General features: G+C 29.5%; 1 protein-coding gene across 1 annotated transcript; it reads left to right on the top strand.

The window, feature by feature from the left end:
• Positions 1-9,341: 9,341 nt before the first annotated feature.
• On the top strand, positions 9,342-12,539 carry LOC146901828 (Major facilitator superfamily protein). The gene is made up of 3 exons (XM_085736062.1): positions 9,342-9,634; positions 9,745-9,962; positions 10,850-12,539. The coding sequence occupies exons 1-3, from the start codon at positions 9,508-9,510 to the stop codon at positions 12,326-12,328; spliced, it is 1,824 nt and encodes a 607-aa protein (XP_085592188.1). The 5' UTR covers positions 9,342-9,507; the 3' UTR covers positions 12,329-12,539.
• The last annotated feature ends 1,240 nt before the right edge of the window (positions 12,540-13,779 follow it).

Genomic DNA, 13,779 nt, shown 5'->3' with positions numbered 1-13,779 from the left:
AAGATGAGTAAGGTAACAATAGCATCTTTATTTTTTCTTTGCAATATTTTTCCTTTTTCATGTCCTTCATGACATAATCTTCACCTGAGTTTACCTTCTTTTTTTTTTTATCAGGTACATGTACATCACAAATTCTACTGCACAATATACCAAACATTCAAATCCAAACTATAATAAATAGATTATTACATATCTATTAAAGTTTTACATTATGCACAATCTACTTGAAATACTTATGTTCTTACAAAGTTTTTCCTTGGTTTTTCCTTTGTTTTTGCAAACAGAACAAATAAAGAAGAAATAAAGACACATATCACTATGAAAAGGAAGATGAGTACAAAGATCAAAAGTACCCTTATTTTTTATTGGAATATCAAAAGAAGAACAAAATGTCTGTATGTTTGTGATGGTCATCTGGGTAAGAAAAGTAACTACGGTTTTTTCAATGGAATATCACCATTATAAAACTTTTTTTAAGAGTTATAGGCAATAAATTTGTGTTGACCAATTTATTTTATGATATTAAAAAAAATTATTTCATGATATTAGAAGAGAGAACAAAGATTTATATATCAAATGAAAAGAACATCACACTTTTATGAATCTGGTATTACCCTTAAAAAAAAAAAAGAATCTGGTATTTGTAAATCTTTATTTTTTTACTACAAATATAAAATATAAAATCTGACTTCAAATTGTTATTAAATCAATAAGTAATAATAGAAAATGAATGTTGAAAAAAAAAATTATGGATAGAAAAATTCCAAACACCAATAAAAAAACCTTTTAGTTCTTCCACAGAAAAGTCTCCATTTTAACTTAAAAAAATTAAAATTCGAGTAAAAATGTAGAATTTTTGTGGTAAAAAAAACCTTCTTGCACACACAAAGATCCAATAGAATGTTATTTGTATTAGATCTGAACAGAAAAGTCTTAACTAAAAAAGATTAAAATTTGAGTAAAAATGTATAATTTTTGTGGTAAAAAACCTTATTGCATGCACAAATTTGAGTAAAAAACCTTATTGCATGCACAGAAAAGTCTTTAGATTGTTGTTATTGTTGCATGTGTTGATGACGAAACTGAGGCAGTTGTCTCCAAAAACCGTAATTTTTTGTGGGTTTTGTTGTGGATCTTCAAAGAAAGAAAATTATCAGTTTGTTTTCTCAAAGACGAGGTCACGTTGGCCGCAAAATAGGAGAGAAGTTGGACTCAAAATTCATATTTACCTTGATCTAAAAATAAGTAAGTGTTGTTTCTAGAGGATAATATGCGGATAAAAACGGTGGTTTCATTTGGATTTATGGTGGCCGGAGTTTGTTACATATGAAGAGAGAAGAAAGGTTTTGGTGGTTTGTGAGGTAAAGAAAAAGAAACGGCAGAGATAGAGAGAGATGGGAGGGTGGCGGCTAGGGTTAGAGGAAGTGGAAGTGTGTTGCTGTTGGTTTTTATATGTGGGTTACTGGTTTGGGCTTTTGTGGGTTGCTGGGTTCTGGTTTGGCTTTTGAGCCCATTAACATATTTTTTGAAAGTATTTAAAATCATGGTGTAAAATGATAATAAAATATCTTCAATTTTTGTTTTCTATTAATCAATGAATAATACAATATTTCTTGAAGAAAAGATTTGAGTAAAATCTCTTTTCAATTTCATAAAATGAAATACATTTTTTGATTGGTGCACTTAATTTTTTTTTAATAATCTATAAAAACTAAGGACAATATATTTCACTAATAAAAAATATATAAAGAAGGAGATTTTTCAGGGAATGTTTTTAACAGATTTGTCATTGATAGATATAAAATAAAAAATAGATAAATTTTTTCACTAATACATTAAAATTAGAAATTTTTTTGTCACTAATAAATTGTAAAGTCAAATTTAAAATTGAATTTAAGAATTTATTTCATTGTGTTATAACATTATATAAGAGCTTAAAAATTGAAGGGAAAAATATGGATTTTTATATACATAAAAAATAATATGGAGTCTTAACTAGCATCACGTAAGTTATACTACTTCAAAATCACGTAAGTTATACTACTTCAAAAAAAACAAATTCGTTGATATATACATATATGTATAATTAAGCTTTAAAAAAATGGTTTTATATATATTCGAAATATAATTTGTAAAAAGTAGAAACCAATATGTGTGTATGTTTAACTAGAAATGTTAATAATTTTTTTCTTCCAAAATATGATTTTTAAGAATAATCCATCTATATAATATTTAAAATACTTATTATTTTAGTTAAAAATCTATCTATATGTAAAAACTCTTCATAATATAAGTAAAGAAGGTCATTTGGATGAAATGGTGATAGTAGAGTTGTACAATTTGTCATTGATCAAAAAAATTGTTCCCGCTAAAATATTTCTACAATTTAGAATATCGCTTAACTTCAATTTTACAATAATATTAAACCCTCATCAACTAAAATGCACATGATAAATGGACAATGACATAATTTCTACCTGCGGGGGCATATATCATAAGAAAACGTCTTAATGCCCTAATCCCTTTCAATGTAAAAGTCCCAAATTTAGGGGTAAATCTGGTCTATTATTTTACATTTGTAACTAAATGACATCACTTGACTACTATGATGTCATCTAAGTACTGGTTTGCCATTACTTAGTTGTTTTCCTCTTCAAAAATAACATTGTGATCACATGCCAACTAAATATATTTTAATGGTGATGGGTTGAGTGGGTTGACATTCCAAAACAATTTTACACGTATAATCGATCAAAACATTCAAAATTGTCACAACAATTCATGTTTTTTATTTATTAAAAAATTTGAAATGTTTTGATTGGGTGTAAAGTTATTTTTAACCGTCAACTTACTACCATTAAACTCAATTAAATATTACGTGTACTTTTAATCAACGGTTGAGATCAGTTGGTCAAAATAAAATTGTGAGATGTATTTCAAAAACTAATTATTTATTTTTAACTAATCTAACACATAATTATATATTTTGAACTGATCCAACATTGAAAAATGTTGATCCCTAATTAATTTATTAAAAAATTTAATTGCAATGTGTGTCGTCGATGCAAATACAAGGAAATAAACCATTCGTTTCACGGTAACATAAATAGAAAAAACTTTTATGTAGAATATATATCATTACCCTTATAAAATATGCGTCGCTAAAAAATTAGATAAAAATAATTCCATATTACTAATGAAAAAAATACATATTATAAAAAAAATTAATTCAAATGTACTTGATAAGTTGCCACCGATTAAACTAACTTTAATACACAAAACAAGTTGTCATTTATAATAAATTGTTCTTGATAAAACTTTTATATTATTTAGAATATCACTTCACTTCAATTCTACAATGATATTGAACTTAATCAACTTAATGCACAAGATAAATGACAATATCTAAAATATTGTAAATAACTAAAATGCACAGGATTAAAATTTCAAGAGTAACTTAAATGCACGGGATAAGTTATCAATGACTAAATTAACTTTTATACACGACACAAGTTTTTATTTATAAAAAATTGTTCACGATAAAACGTTTATACTATTTAAAATATCACATCACTTCAATTCTACAATAATATTGAACCCTCATTGACTAAAATGCATGGGTTAAGTGGACATTGACTAAAATGCTCAAGAGAAGTTGACATTGATTAAATTAAATTGTCATGTACTTGACAAATTTTCACTAATAAAATTTTAGAATTAACTCAAATGCATGAGATAAGTCGTCAATGACTAAACTAACTTTTACCAATATCAAGAATGATAGAGTATTTTAACTAAACTAACTTTTAACAAACTGATTATATGAGTATTTACAATTAGAAGTAAGTTAAATATTAGAGTTTAATGATGGTGGGTTGACTGTTCAAAATAATTTTGCACACACAATCAATTAAAACATTTTGAATCGCCACGTACATTAAAAACATTAATTCATATGACAATTTTAAATGTTTTAACAGGTTATCTTAACAAAACAAAAAATACTTTAATTGGTTGTATGTGCAAAATTATTTTGGACTATCAAGTCACCACCATTAAACTCTAAATATTATTTGTACTCTTAATCAATGGTTGTGATCACTTAGTCATAATTAAAAAGGGAGATGCATTTCAAAAATTATATTAAATTATCATCAACTAAAATGAACGGAAGTGGACATTGACTAAATTTCGTAAATAATTAAAATGCATGGAAAAATTGGACATTAACTTAAATAGTTATTGATCATAAATAATTAAAAATAACACTTATACATAGAACATTTTGCCATTGATCAATTTTAAAATGATTATTATGCACATGATAATTTAGCAAACATGTTATAAAATTATATAAGTCGATATTAATTATACAATTGAAAAATTGTCGTTGCTAAAAATCTATACAATATAAAAAATTCTACACAATGTAAGAAAGGGATAAGGTGTGTATATACTAAAGTTTCAGAAATTACTAAAATGCATGAGAGAAGTTGGCATCAATTAAATACAACTATCATACATGAGACAAACTGTCATTAATAAAATGCACTAAAACGTTGACATTGATTAAACTAAATTATCATGCACTTGAAAAGTTTTCAGTGATCTTATTTCATAATTAACTTAAATGCACGGGTTAAGTTGATACTGACTAAACTAATACTGATACATGGGACATGTTGTCGTTGATACAAAGTTTATAATAATTATAATACTCGGGCTATTTTGTTATTGATATAAATTTTTGAATAATTTAAGGGTAAAATCAATTGTAGAAGCCAAAAACTACAAATTGTAGCTTCAAGTAGAATCAATTGTACAAGCAAAATCAATTCTACTTTAAATCTTCCAAACATCATAAAATCAATTATACAACTTATAGAATCATTTTTGACCCTCTAGAATTGAAACCAAACACATGCTTATAAATATAAAAAACACACGGGATTAAGATTTGTGAATGGTAAATATAAAAAACACGGGGTAAAGATTTGTGAATTATAAATATAAAAATACAAAACCAAGATTTACGAATGATAAATATAAAATATACATACCAAAATTTGAGAATGATAAATATAAAAACAAAAACGGATCCAAAATTTCTGAATGATTCATTTACAAAAAGCATGAGACCAAAATTTGTGACTTATAAATAAATAAAAAAACACGGGACCAAGATTTGAATGATAAATATAAAAAACAATTCAATTTATCTAAAATAGTTTGAAAAAGAATTATATTTAAATGAATATCATATATAAAATTAATTAAATATAATTCAATTAAATATTTTGAAATTAAAGACAATATTTATATACAAATATCATATATTTTGCTTTTAAATAAATAAATATTCAATATCTAAATTATCATTATCAAAATTATTTATAAAAAATACCATATATTCAAGTTTTAACTGTAAAAATCGTCCACCCCGACAGGTACCCGTGCGTTAGCACGGGTATTTTTACTAGTTAAAGATAAAAAAAGTTTGAGTTAGTAAATTACATAACTACCCATATATTATATTGATATGTATTACTTATATTAATATTTATAATATCCCTAAGAAAAAAATATTCATAATATAATGTCAAAATAAAAATACAAAATATAGAACATAGAAATCGTGGTAACAAAAAAATGATGAAAACGTGACACAAAAAGAAAAATGGCACTTACATTACAAAAAAAACGTTGGAAACAAATTTGAATGCAAGGGTATTTGTGACTTTTTAACTTAAGAATGGGCTTTCCACTTCCTTTCTGCACAAATCAGCGTGGAAACAATTTTAGTGTGGGTCCCATCAATATTCTTCTTTCCTATGCATTTTTATGTTGCTCCAAACAATGGAAACCTTTCCTTTCCATGTTCTTTCTCTCCCTTCACAATCTTTCCTCCCTCTATCTGTTGAAACAAACACACCCTAAGGACTCGTATTTTTATTTTTTTATGCAAAGGAACCATATATATGAAATGAAATGAAATGCAAGAAATAAAGAAAAATATCACTCCTAGATCCTAGACATAGTACATATATTTTGATTAAATTCTAAAAATTATGCTAATCGTTTTTTTTAAAAATGGAATACATTACTAGAAATAAGTTGTTCCTGTCATGCACAAGAATTGGTCGAATAGAAATAACAAAGGATATACCTCTTGCGGGGTGCGTATCACTTGCTCACAACAAAAGATATATCTCTTGCGATCTCAACGGCGAAGATAATTTGGCATAAGCAGGTTCCACTGAAGGTCTCAGTTTTTGCGTGGAGGCTGCTTCGTGACAGGTTGCCCGCTAAATCAAATCTGGTTAATAGAGGTGTCATCTCTTCAAAAGCCTCTTTGTGTGTTTCAGGTTGTGGCACTATAGAATCGGGGCAACACTTATTGTTATCGTGTTCTACTTTTACAACTTTATGGCCCCTGGTTCGAGATTGGATTGGTTTTATGGGGGTGGATTCCAACGTCTTGTCTGATCATTTTGTTCAATTTGTTCACTCAACAGGTGGTAGTACGGCTAGAAGGTCTTTTCTGCAGCTCATTTAGCTTCTCTACGCCTGGGTCTTATGGACTGAACGTAACAATAGGTTGTTTAATAATATTATTACTCGTATTCCCATGTTGTTGGACAAAGTAAAATATTTGTCTTTAGGCTGGCTGAAAGCCAAAAAAGCCACCTTTACGTTTGGTACTGATAGGTGATGGTCGAGCCCTTTTCAATGTCTGGGCATCGACTAATGGTTTTTGTTTTTTGTATGACCTGACTGACTCTATGTATTTTTAGGAGTCTTTGTGGCACGACTTGTGCTATTGTGACTCTTGTTTTGTGTTAATATATATCCCATTTTTTATTGTTCAAAAAAAAATAACAAAGGAAGTGTTGTAACAATAATTAGGCGACAGCATTTAAACATTGAAAAGGGAAAGTTCATCGAAAATGAAGGTCAAAAGCTTGAACGTGGTGATACGCTTTTAACTATCAGAAAGATAAAAAAAAATTACTTTGTCAAGGAATTGTAGTATGGACGATTCTTTATACTTAAAAATGCGGCAATTTTTTTTCTTAAACATTAACCAAATACAAGATAACCAGAGCAATCACGATCGAAAACAAAAGTGTCCAGTACTTTCCTAACCACCATAACTACTCATGCACGAATTAAAATTTGTCTGAAGAACCCCATGTCTTAACAAATTGTCCTTTGTGTGAACCGATTACATAACAGCCGCCAAGCAAAAAGAGATACTTTCAGAGGTACAGCCTTGTTCCAGCTAATGTTGTGCACGTGTCTAAGTTATTAGACTACTCCCCACTTGTAAGTATCTTGTATACGCTGCTCCCAAAGTTACCTTTGCCCGGATCAATAAAATGATATATAACAACTCACAACACTCCTTCACCAGCTCCTCCTCCCACACAAATAACCTCCTTCGCCACTTTCAAGCATCACACCCAACACCCCATCCAAACATACTCATCTCAGTAACACATTCCTAAACTCATCTCAGTAACACATTCCTAAATTCAGATAAATCAAACTAACGTCGGAACCTATCATATAAAAGACCTTCTTCCACCCACAGATTGGTACAAAAATAAGTTTTAGCTCTACCTCCCACAACCCGCACCAAATTTTCGGCAAACCTAAAGGAAACTTCTATTGTACACTTGTAAGATTGAAGGGTATTGATATTCTTGTTTTCCAAATTAAATCAATATATTAAAGATCATTTTATGAAAGAAAAGGTTATTCTGCTTTTATATTAATGACCCAATAACTCGTATTCTTTGCCTGATCGTGGACTACTAAGAATCTCCTATATATGTTTGGTGATTCGTGCATATAGTTGATGACTCCAAGAGTCTTATTTAATGTGTGAGAGAAAATATACATTATTTGCAATATATATTGATTGTTCCTGCATTTAGTTAGTGATGGTGTTTTTTATTCGAATGCACCACTCTATCAATAATGTTTAATTCTTCATGATAAGATAAAATCAACGACGTTTGATTTATCAAATTTATTTCAAAATTTATTTTTTAATTTAAAGTATATTAATTATGTTTTTATATTTTTTTTAATTAATAAAGCATTGTATCCGTCAGTTTGATAGGTTTTTATAATGATTTTCTTTATTAATTGATTTAAGCAAGTTGTGAATCAGTTCACAACAACATTAAATTTTGTAATAACTTGTTTTTCATTGGAATTTTATTTATTTACTTTTGAAATCATTATATATCAACAAAAGAATGAATGTTAATGTTTATTGGGATAAAGGCATGGTCATTTTTTAGTATAATTGTTGGTGATATTCAAAGTTGGCCATGCGATTTTTGGTACCCTGAGCCAATTAAAATAAAAATCCCTCACTAAATTATATCATTAGAACATTATATCAGCACGTAGTGGTAGAATTTGAACAAAAAATTGGGGTATCAAAGTGAGAAGAAAAAAAATATAAGTTGCAAATTTTAAAAAAAATTAATAAAGATCATTGATGTGTAATAACATTAGTAGGCTACATGTACAAGTTCAAGGAGGCAAACTAAAAAAGATACATAACTTTGTAACATGTAAAATCTATTAAACATCACAACAGACAAGAAAAGATAATATCACCAGGGATGGCCCTTAACATGTTACCGAAGTGGCGATCACCCAAGACGCCTTTCTTCGAAGTGCATCAAAATTATTATTTTTACTTAACAGTTAATGTTATACGTTTTTTTTAAAGTTGCTTTAATTAATTTTATTGAAAATACATTTTTAGATAACCTTAATTATAAATGAATCTTTTATAACAAAAAAATACTAGATATGCATTTAAAAAATTAAAAAGGTACAACTTTATTGATTTGGTTATAACACAAATAATTACTATTGTTTTCGTCCGCTACCCTTATTATGACAAAAATGAGTATAAGAGAGTGATATGTAATCCCTAAAAAAAGAGTGATAAGTTAGACCGTCTCCAATGGCCCTATTGAATGCATATTGAGACTTGTTGAACCATTGGAAGCAAGCCTATTGAAAATGACATGGAGGAGAGAGTAGATGAATACATTCAACATGTTGAATGTTTGTCCCGCATGCCACGCGTCGGTTTCTGGTTGGCTCAAAAAAAAAAAAATAATGTCAAAGCTTCCATTATTCATATGCAATGTCAATTCACCCTCTTCATGCCAACAAATTTGAAAGCACGTGAAATCCATCTTCATCCCACACTCTCTTTGCATGATACCATGTATATCTCACTCTCTTTCTAATACAAAATTATATAATTCTAAGTTCTAACCGCTTTGAAATAATCAACCACACGTACATGACATATTGTCAACAAAAACAAACCACGTACATGGCACATTAGTGGAAAAAATGAAAATTAAATTGAAGAAGAAAAAAAATTGTATGTATGTGCACAATATAGATCAAAATGCAATTTATTTAATAATATTTAGAAAAAGAGTAAAGCAGAATTAAGAAACAATAATGGAGGAGAATGTTGTGAACACAAATTCTTCTCCTTCTACACTCGACCTAGAACATGAGGCATTGCCATCTAATGAAGCTTCATCCAGAGAAGCAGGAGGATGGAGATCTGTTAAATATATCATTGGTAAATATGTTTTCTACATTAATTAATTATAATCATTAATGTTGTTACAAGCATGCATGATTTCTTAACATTGTTTGGTTTTTATTAAATTTTTTATTTTTTTTATTAAGGTAATGAGTCATTTGAGAAATTGGCATCGATGAGTTTGATATCAAATCTAACAGTGTATCTTCTAACAAAATACAACCTGAGTGGAATATTTGTGGTTAATGTGGTGCAAATTTGGAATGGATCCTCAAACATTGCATCATTAGTTGGTGCTTTCATTTCTGATACTTATCTTGGCCGGTTCCGGACCCTCCTATATGGTTGTATTGCATCACTTCTGGTAATTTTTTGCATCTGACTCTTTATTTTCATTTTTGTTCTTCTTCATTAATTAACAATTTGCCATGCATACATGTATTTATTCATTATCATTTTTTCATTCTTGAATTCCCACATGTACCTATTACTATGTCTTGAAACAGAAATAAAGAAAAATGATATGTTTTATTAAGTGGTTTATACATATTTCTTACAAAAACTATTGAGTGTACTAATTTTTATGAGATAATGAAATTTATTTACTAAAGAACTCTTATTAATGATATTAGTGAAATTTATCGAAAAAGAGAGACTATATTAGTAGAAGAAAGTAATTAATAATTCAATGTTGTTGTTGTTGTTATTATTATTATCATTATTATTTGTTACATACTTGAATGATATTCTGAAACAACAAATAATATGACAAAAGCAAATTTTTCATGTGTGACACTGATTCTTAGACAAAGGGAGTAGTAGTGACTCATTAAGTAGATGTTTGGATTGACATTGAGTTAAATAGAATCAAAGTGAGTCAATGTGATTTTGGCAAAAGCTACACTTTGGAGCTTCAAGAAAACCGCAGACCACCGTGATTTTGTTGGTTACCGCGATCATAAACATGCACTACATATAAATAGGAAGTTGTAACTAATGTAATCATAACTGACTAATTAACATGTCAGTTTCATCAATTTATATTGTAATCATAACTAACTTATTAACATGGGAGTTCATCAATTTATATTGGATGGTTATTATAGGAATCATATGTTAATACTGTGATTGAGCTAGCAAGCATTATACCAAGGTTTTGATTGATTCTTTTATTTATTCACTTGATTTTTTATTTAACATGTAAGAATGCACATGATATAAACATAACCAAGCTTGGTTTGTATATGACAGGGTATAATGACCATGACATTAACAGCTGGTATACATCAATTAAGACCCATTACCTGTGATGATAATGATAGACCTAATTGTCAACATCCAAAAGATTGGCAGCTAGGAGTTCTATTTACAGGTCTTGGACTATTATCCATTGGTGCTGGTGGAATTAGGCCTTGCAACATTGCATTTGGTGCTGACCAATTTGACACCAACACAGCAAAAGGAAGGGGACAATTAGAGAGCTTCTTTAATTGGTGGTATTTCACTTTCACCATTGCACTTGTTATAGTACTCACTGGTGTTGTCTATATTCAAACTAATGTAAGCTGGACTTTAGGATTTGCAATTCCAACGGTTTGTCTTGCTTTCTCAATAATCATCTTTCTATTTGGTCGCGACACTTACATTTACAAGAAACCTCAAGGAAGCGTCTTTACAGACATGGCAAAGGTGATCGTTGCAGCATGTCGAAAACGCAAACTTCAACTTTCAAATAGAACTTTATATGATCATGTTTCTACATTGTCAGAATCAGAAAACATTAGGCTTGTTCAGACAAACAGGTTCAAGTTTCTTGATAAGGCGGCTATAATAGCCGAACCAAGTGAATTGAACAACCAAGGAATTGCTAAGAATGGTTGGAGACTTTGTAGTTTGCAACAAGTGGAACACTTGAAATGCTTGTTTGGAATTCTACCAGTATGGGTGACAGGAATTTGTTGTTTCATTGTAATGGATCAGCAGAGCACATTTGGTGTGCTTCAAGTTATACAAACTGATAGGTCTATTGGATCTCACTTCAAAGTTCCACCAGGGTGGATGAACTTGATATCAATGACATCGCTTTCATTTTGGATATGCATTTATGAGTGTATCTACCTTCCTATAATGAGGATAATCAATAAAAGGGCTACAAGAAGAATGAGCATGGGATGCAGAATCAGAATTGGGATATTGTTATCTATCTTATGTATGTTGGTAGCTGCGGTTGTTGAGAAGAATCGTCGTGACTCGGCATTGAAATACAACTCGTTTATTTCGCCTGTGAGCTTTGGTTTGCTCTTGCCGCAGTTTGCGCTGTCCGGTTTAAATGAAGCCTTTGCTGCTGTTGCTATAATGGAATTCTTTACCTTGCAAGTGCCGGAGTCTATGAGGACGGTTTCTGGTGCCATCTTCTTTTTGAGCTTGTCCATTGCAAACTACACTGGATCCTTAATTGTCAACATTGTTCATAAAGCAACATCACATAAAGGGAAAACACCTTGGTTAGGTGGTCAAGATTTAAATCATACTAGGCTTGATTACTATTATTATTTAATTGCTTCCATTGGAGTTTTGAATTTTCTCTATTTCAATTTCTTTGCTTGCCATTATGTGAGAAGTGGCAAGGAAATTGAGAAAGCTGAGGTGCAACCTATTGCTAGTGTGAAGGGAGAATCACATGAACAAGATGATGAGGAGAAGGTTTTGGACATAGTAGGCACTAGATGAAGGGCAACTTGATCATACTCTCATGCTGCTAAAGTTTAAATTTCATAAACTCTAGTTCTCTTTTAGTTATTGTTAGATCTTTTTCCTTAGAGATGCACCATGTAGTTTAGTTTTGGTCTAGTTGTATATGATTTGCATCTGATTCCTTTCTATTTGGATTAGCTTAGAGATTAGATTTAAAATTGGTTACATTTTGCCTTCATTGTTATAATTTGGCCAATCTGTTAAATTCATTTTCTTTCAAGAATACAAACTCAGATTTTAGGTTTTCCTAGACATAATCCCCCACTTTTCAAACTTAAAATTTAATATATTATTACTAGCAGTTTAAATTAGTAAGTTTGTGAGTGGAATTTAAAAACAATATATTGACATTGCTGCAACCTATACACTACAACAAAGAACAAAAAACTTTAAGTCAGGGCATTTTTCATTTACAACCTCTTAAATCACATACTCTTGGAAGAAAAGAGGCCAAGGAAACTACATATACCCAAAGAACTAGCTCAACAATATATAATATAGCAACACATTATGTGTGACATTTTCCACCAACAGTTTTGCTGCAAACCAATTGCAATTTTCAGCCAAACTATTGAGCTTCAATGAGAAGCTCATGTATGTAAATTGGTAACGATCAAGACAAAGCGCTGTTAACATTGCTCTCATTCATTTCCAAACTTAAGAGTTGAGGACGGAGCTAGAAGGAGCACCAGCAGAGACCACCGGTCTCCCGAACTTGTTAAATAAAAACTATACTAGCTAGTATGCTATTATATTTTCCGGTTTCAATATTTATTTTTTTACAAACTTTATACCATATTGTATATTGACCTCTTTATGATTCCTTATTACTATTTTCACTCATAAATATTGAATCACCGTCTACAATTTTGTTTGTGCATCCTCCTACGTTTGTATTTTCGTTGTTTCATATCTTCTTTTTGTGTTATACAAATATCGTTTTAGTCTCGTCATTCTCTAACAGACTAGATCTTCTTATATCCATGAAATTCGTTATAATTTTGGATATCTATTAATTTTAAATATATCTTATAATTTATTAAATATACTTTTTTTATAATAATTTCTTAAAAATCTTGTATATATTGTGCATTTTAAAATTTATTTTTTCTTCACTAAACTATACTTTAAACCCAGTCCCCTTAAACTAAATTCGTGACTCCATCCCTGGAGTCATGCTTCCATGACTGAAGTAAATCCATATTACTAATTAACAGAATGGTCCTAACAATTTAAAGGTATATCATTGTAAATAAAATGTAAAGGAGATGCATATAAAATTATGTTAGCTAAAAAGTCATATTAAATCTCAAAAATAAAACATAATCTTACTGATATATTAATTTGTAACTAAAGTCAATTTTTAAACACACTTTTAGCTTTCAAAATTTTAAAAAAGTTAAGACAAACTTCAAAATTAGGACTAT

The sequence above is a fragment of the Medicago sativa genome, chromosome 8 (genome assembly GCF_051527215.1).
Source record: "Medicago sativa cultivar Bolivia chromosome 8, Bolivia_mono, whole genome shotgun sequence".
Taxonomy (NCBI): Eukaryota; Viridiplantae; Streptophyta; class Magnoliopsida; order Fabales; family Fabaceae; genus Medicago; species Medicago sativa.
The sequence above is the reverse complement of the archived record's forward strand: the minus strand, read 5'-3'. Positions and strand labels throughout refer to the sequence as shown.

Bases quoted from the DNA above. Each gene is read 5' to 3' on its own strand.
- LOC146901828 (XM_085736062.1), top strand. From the start codon at position 9,508: ATGGAGGAGAATGTTGTGAACACAAATTCTTCTCCTTCTACACTCGAC. The intron at 9,635-9,744 runs GTAAATATGTTT...TTTTTTATTAAG, and splicing joins ATCTGTTAAATATATCATTG to GTAATGAGTCATTTGAGAAA. The intron at 9,963-10,849 runs GTAATTTTTTGC...TGTATATGACAG, and splicing joins GTTGTATTGCATCACTTCTG to GGTATAATGACCATGACATT.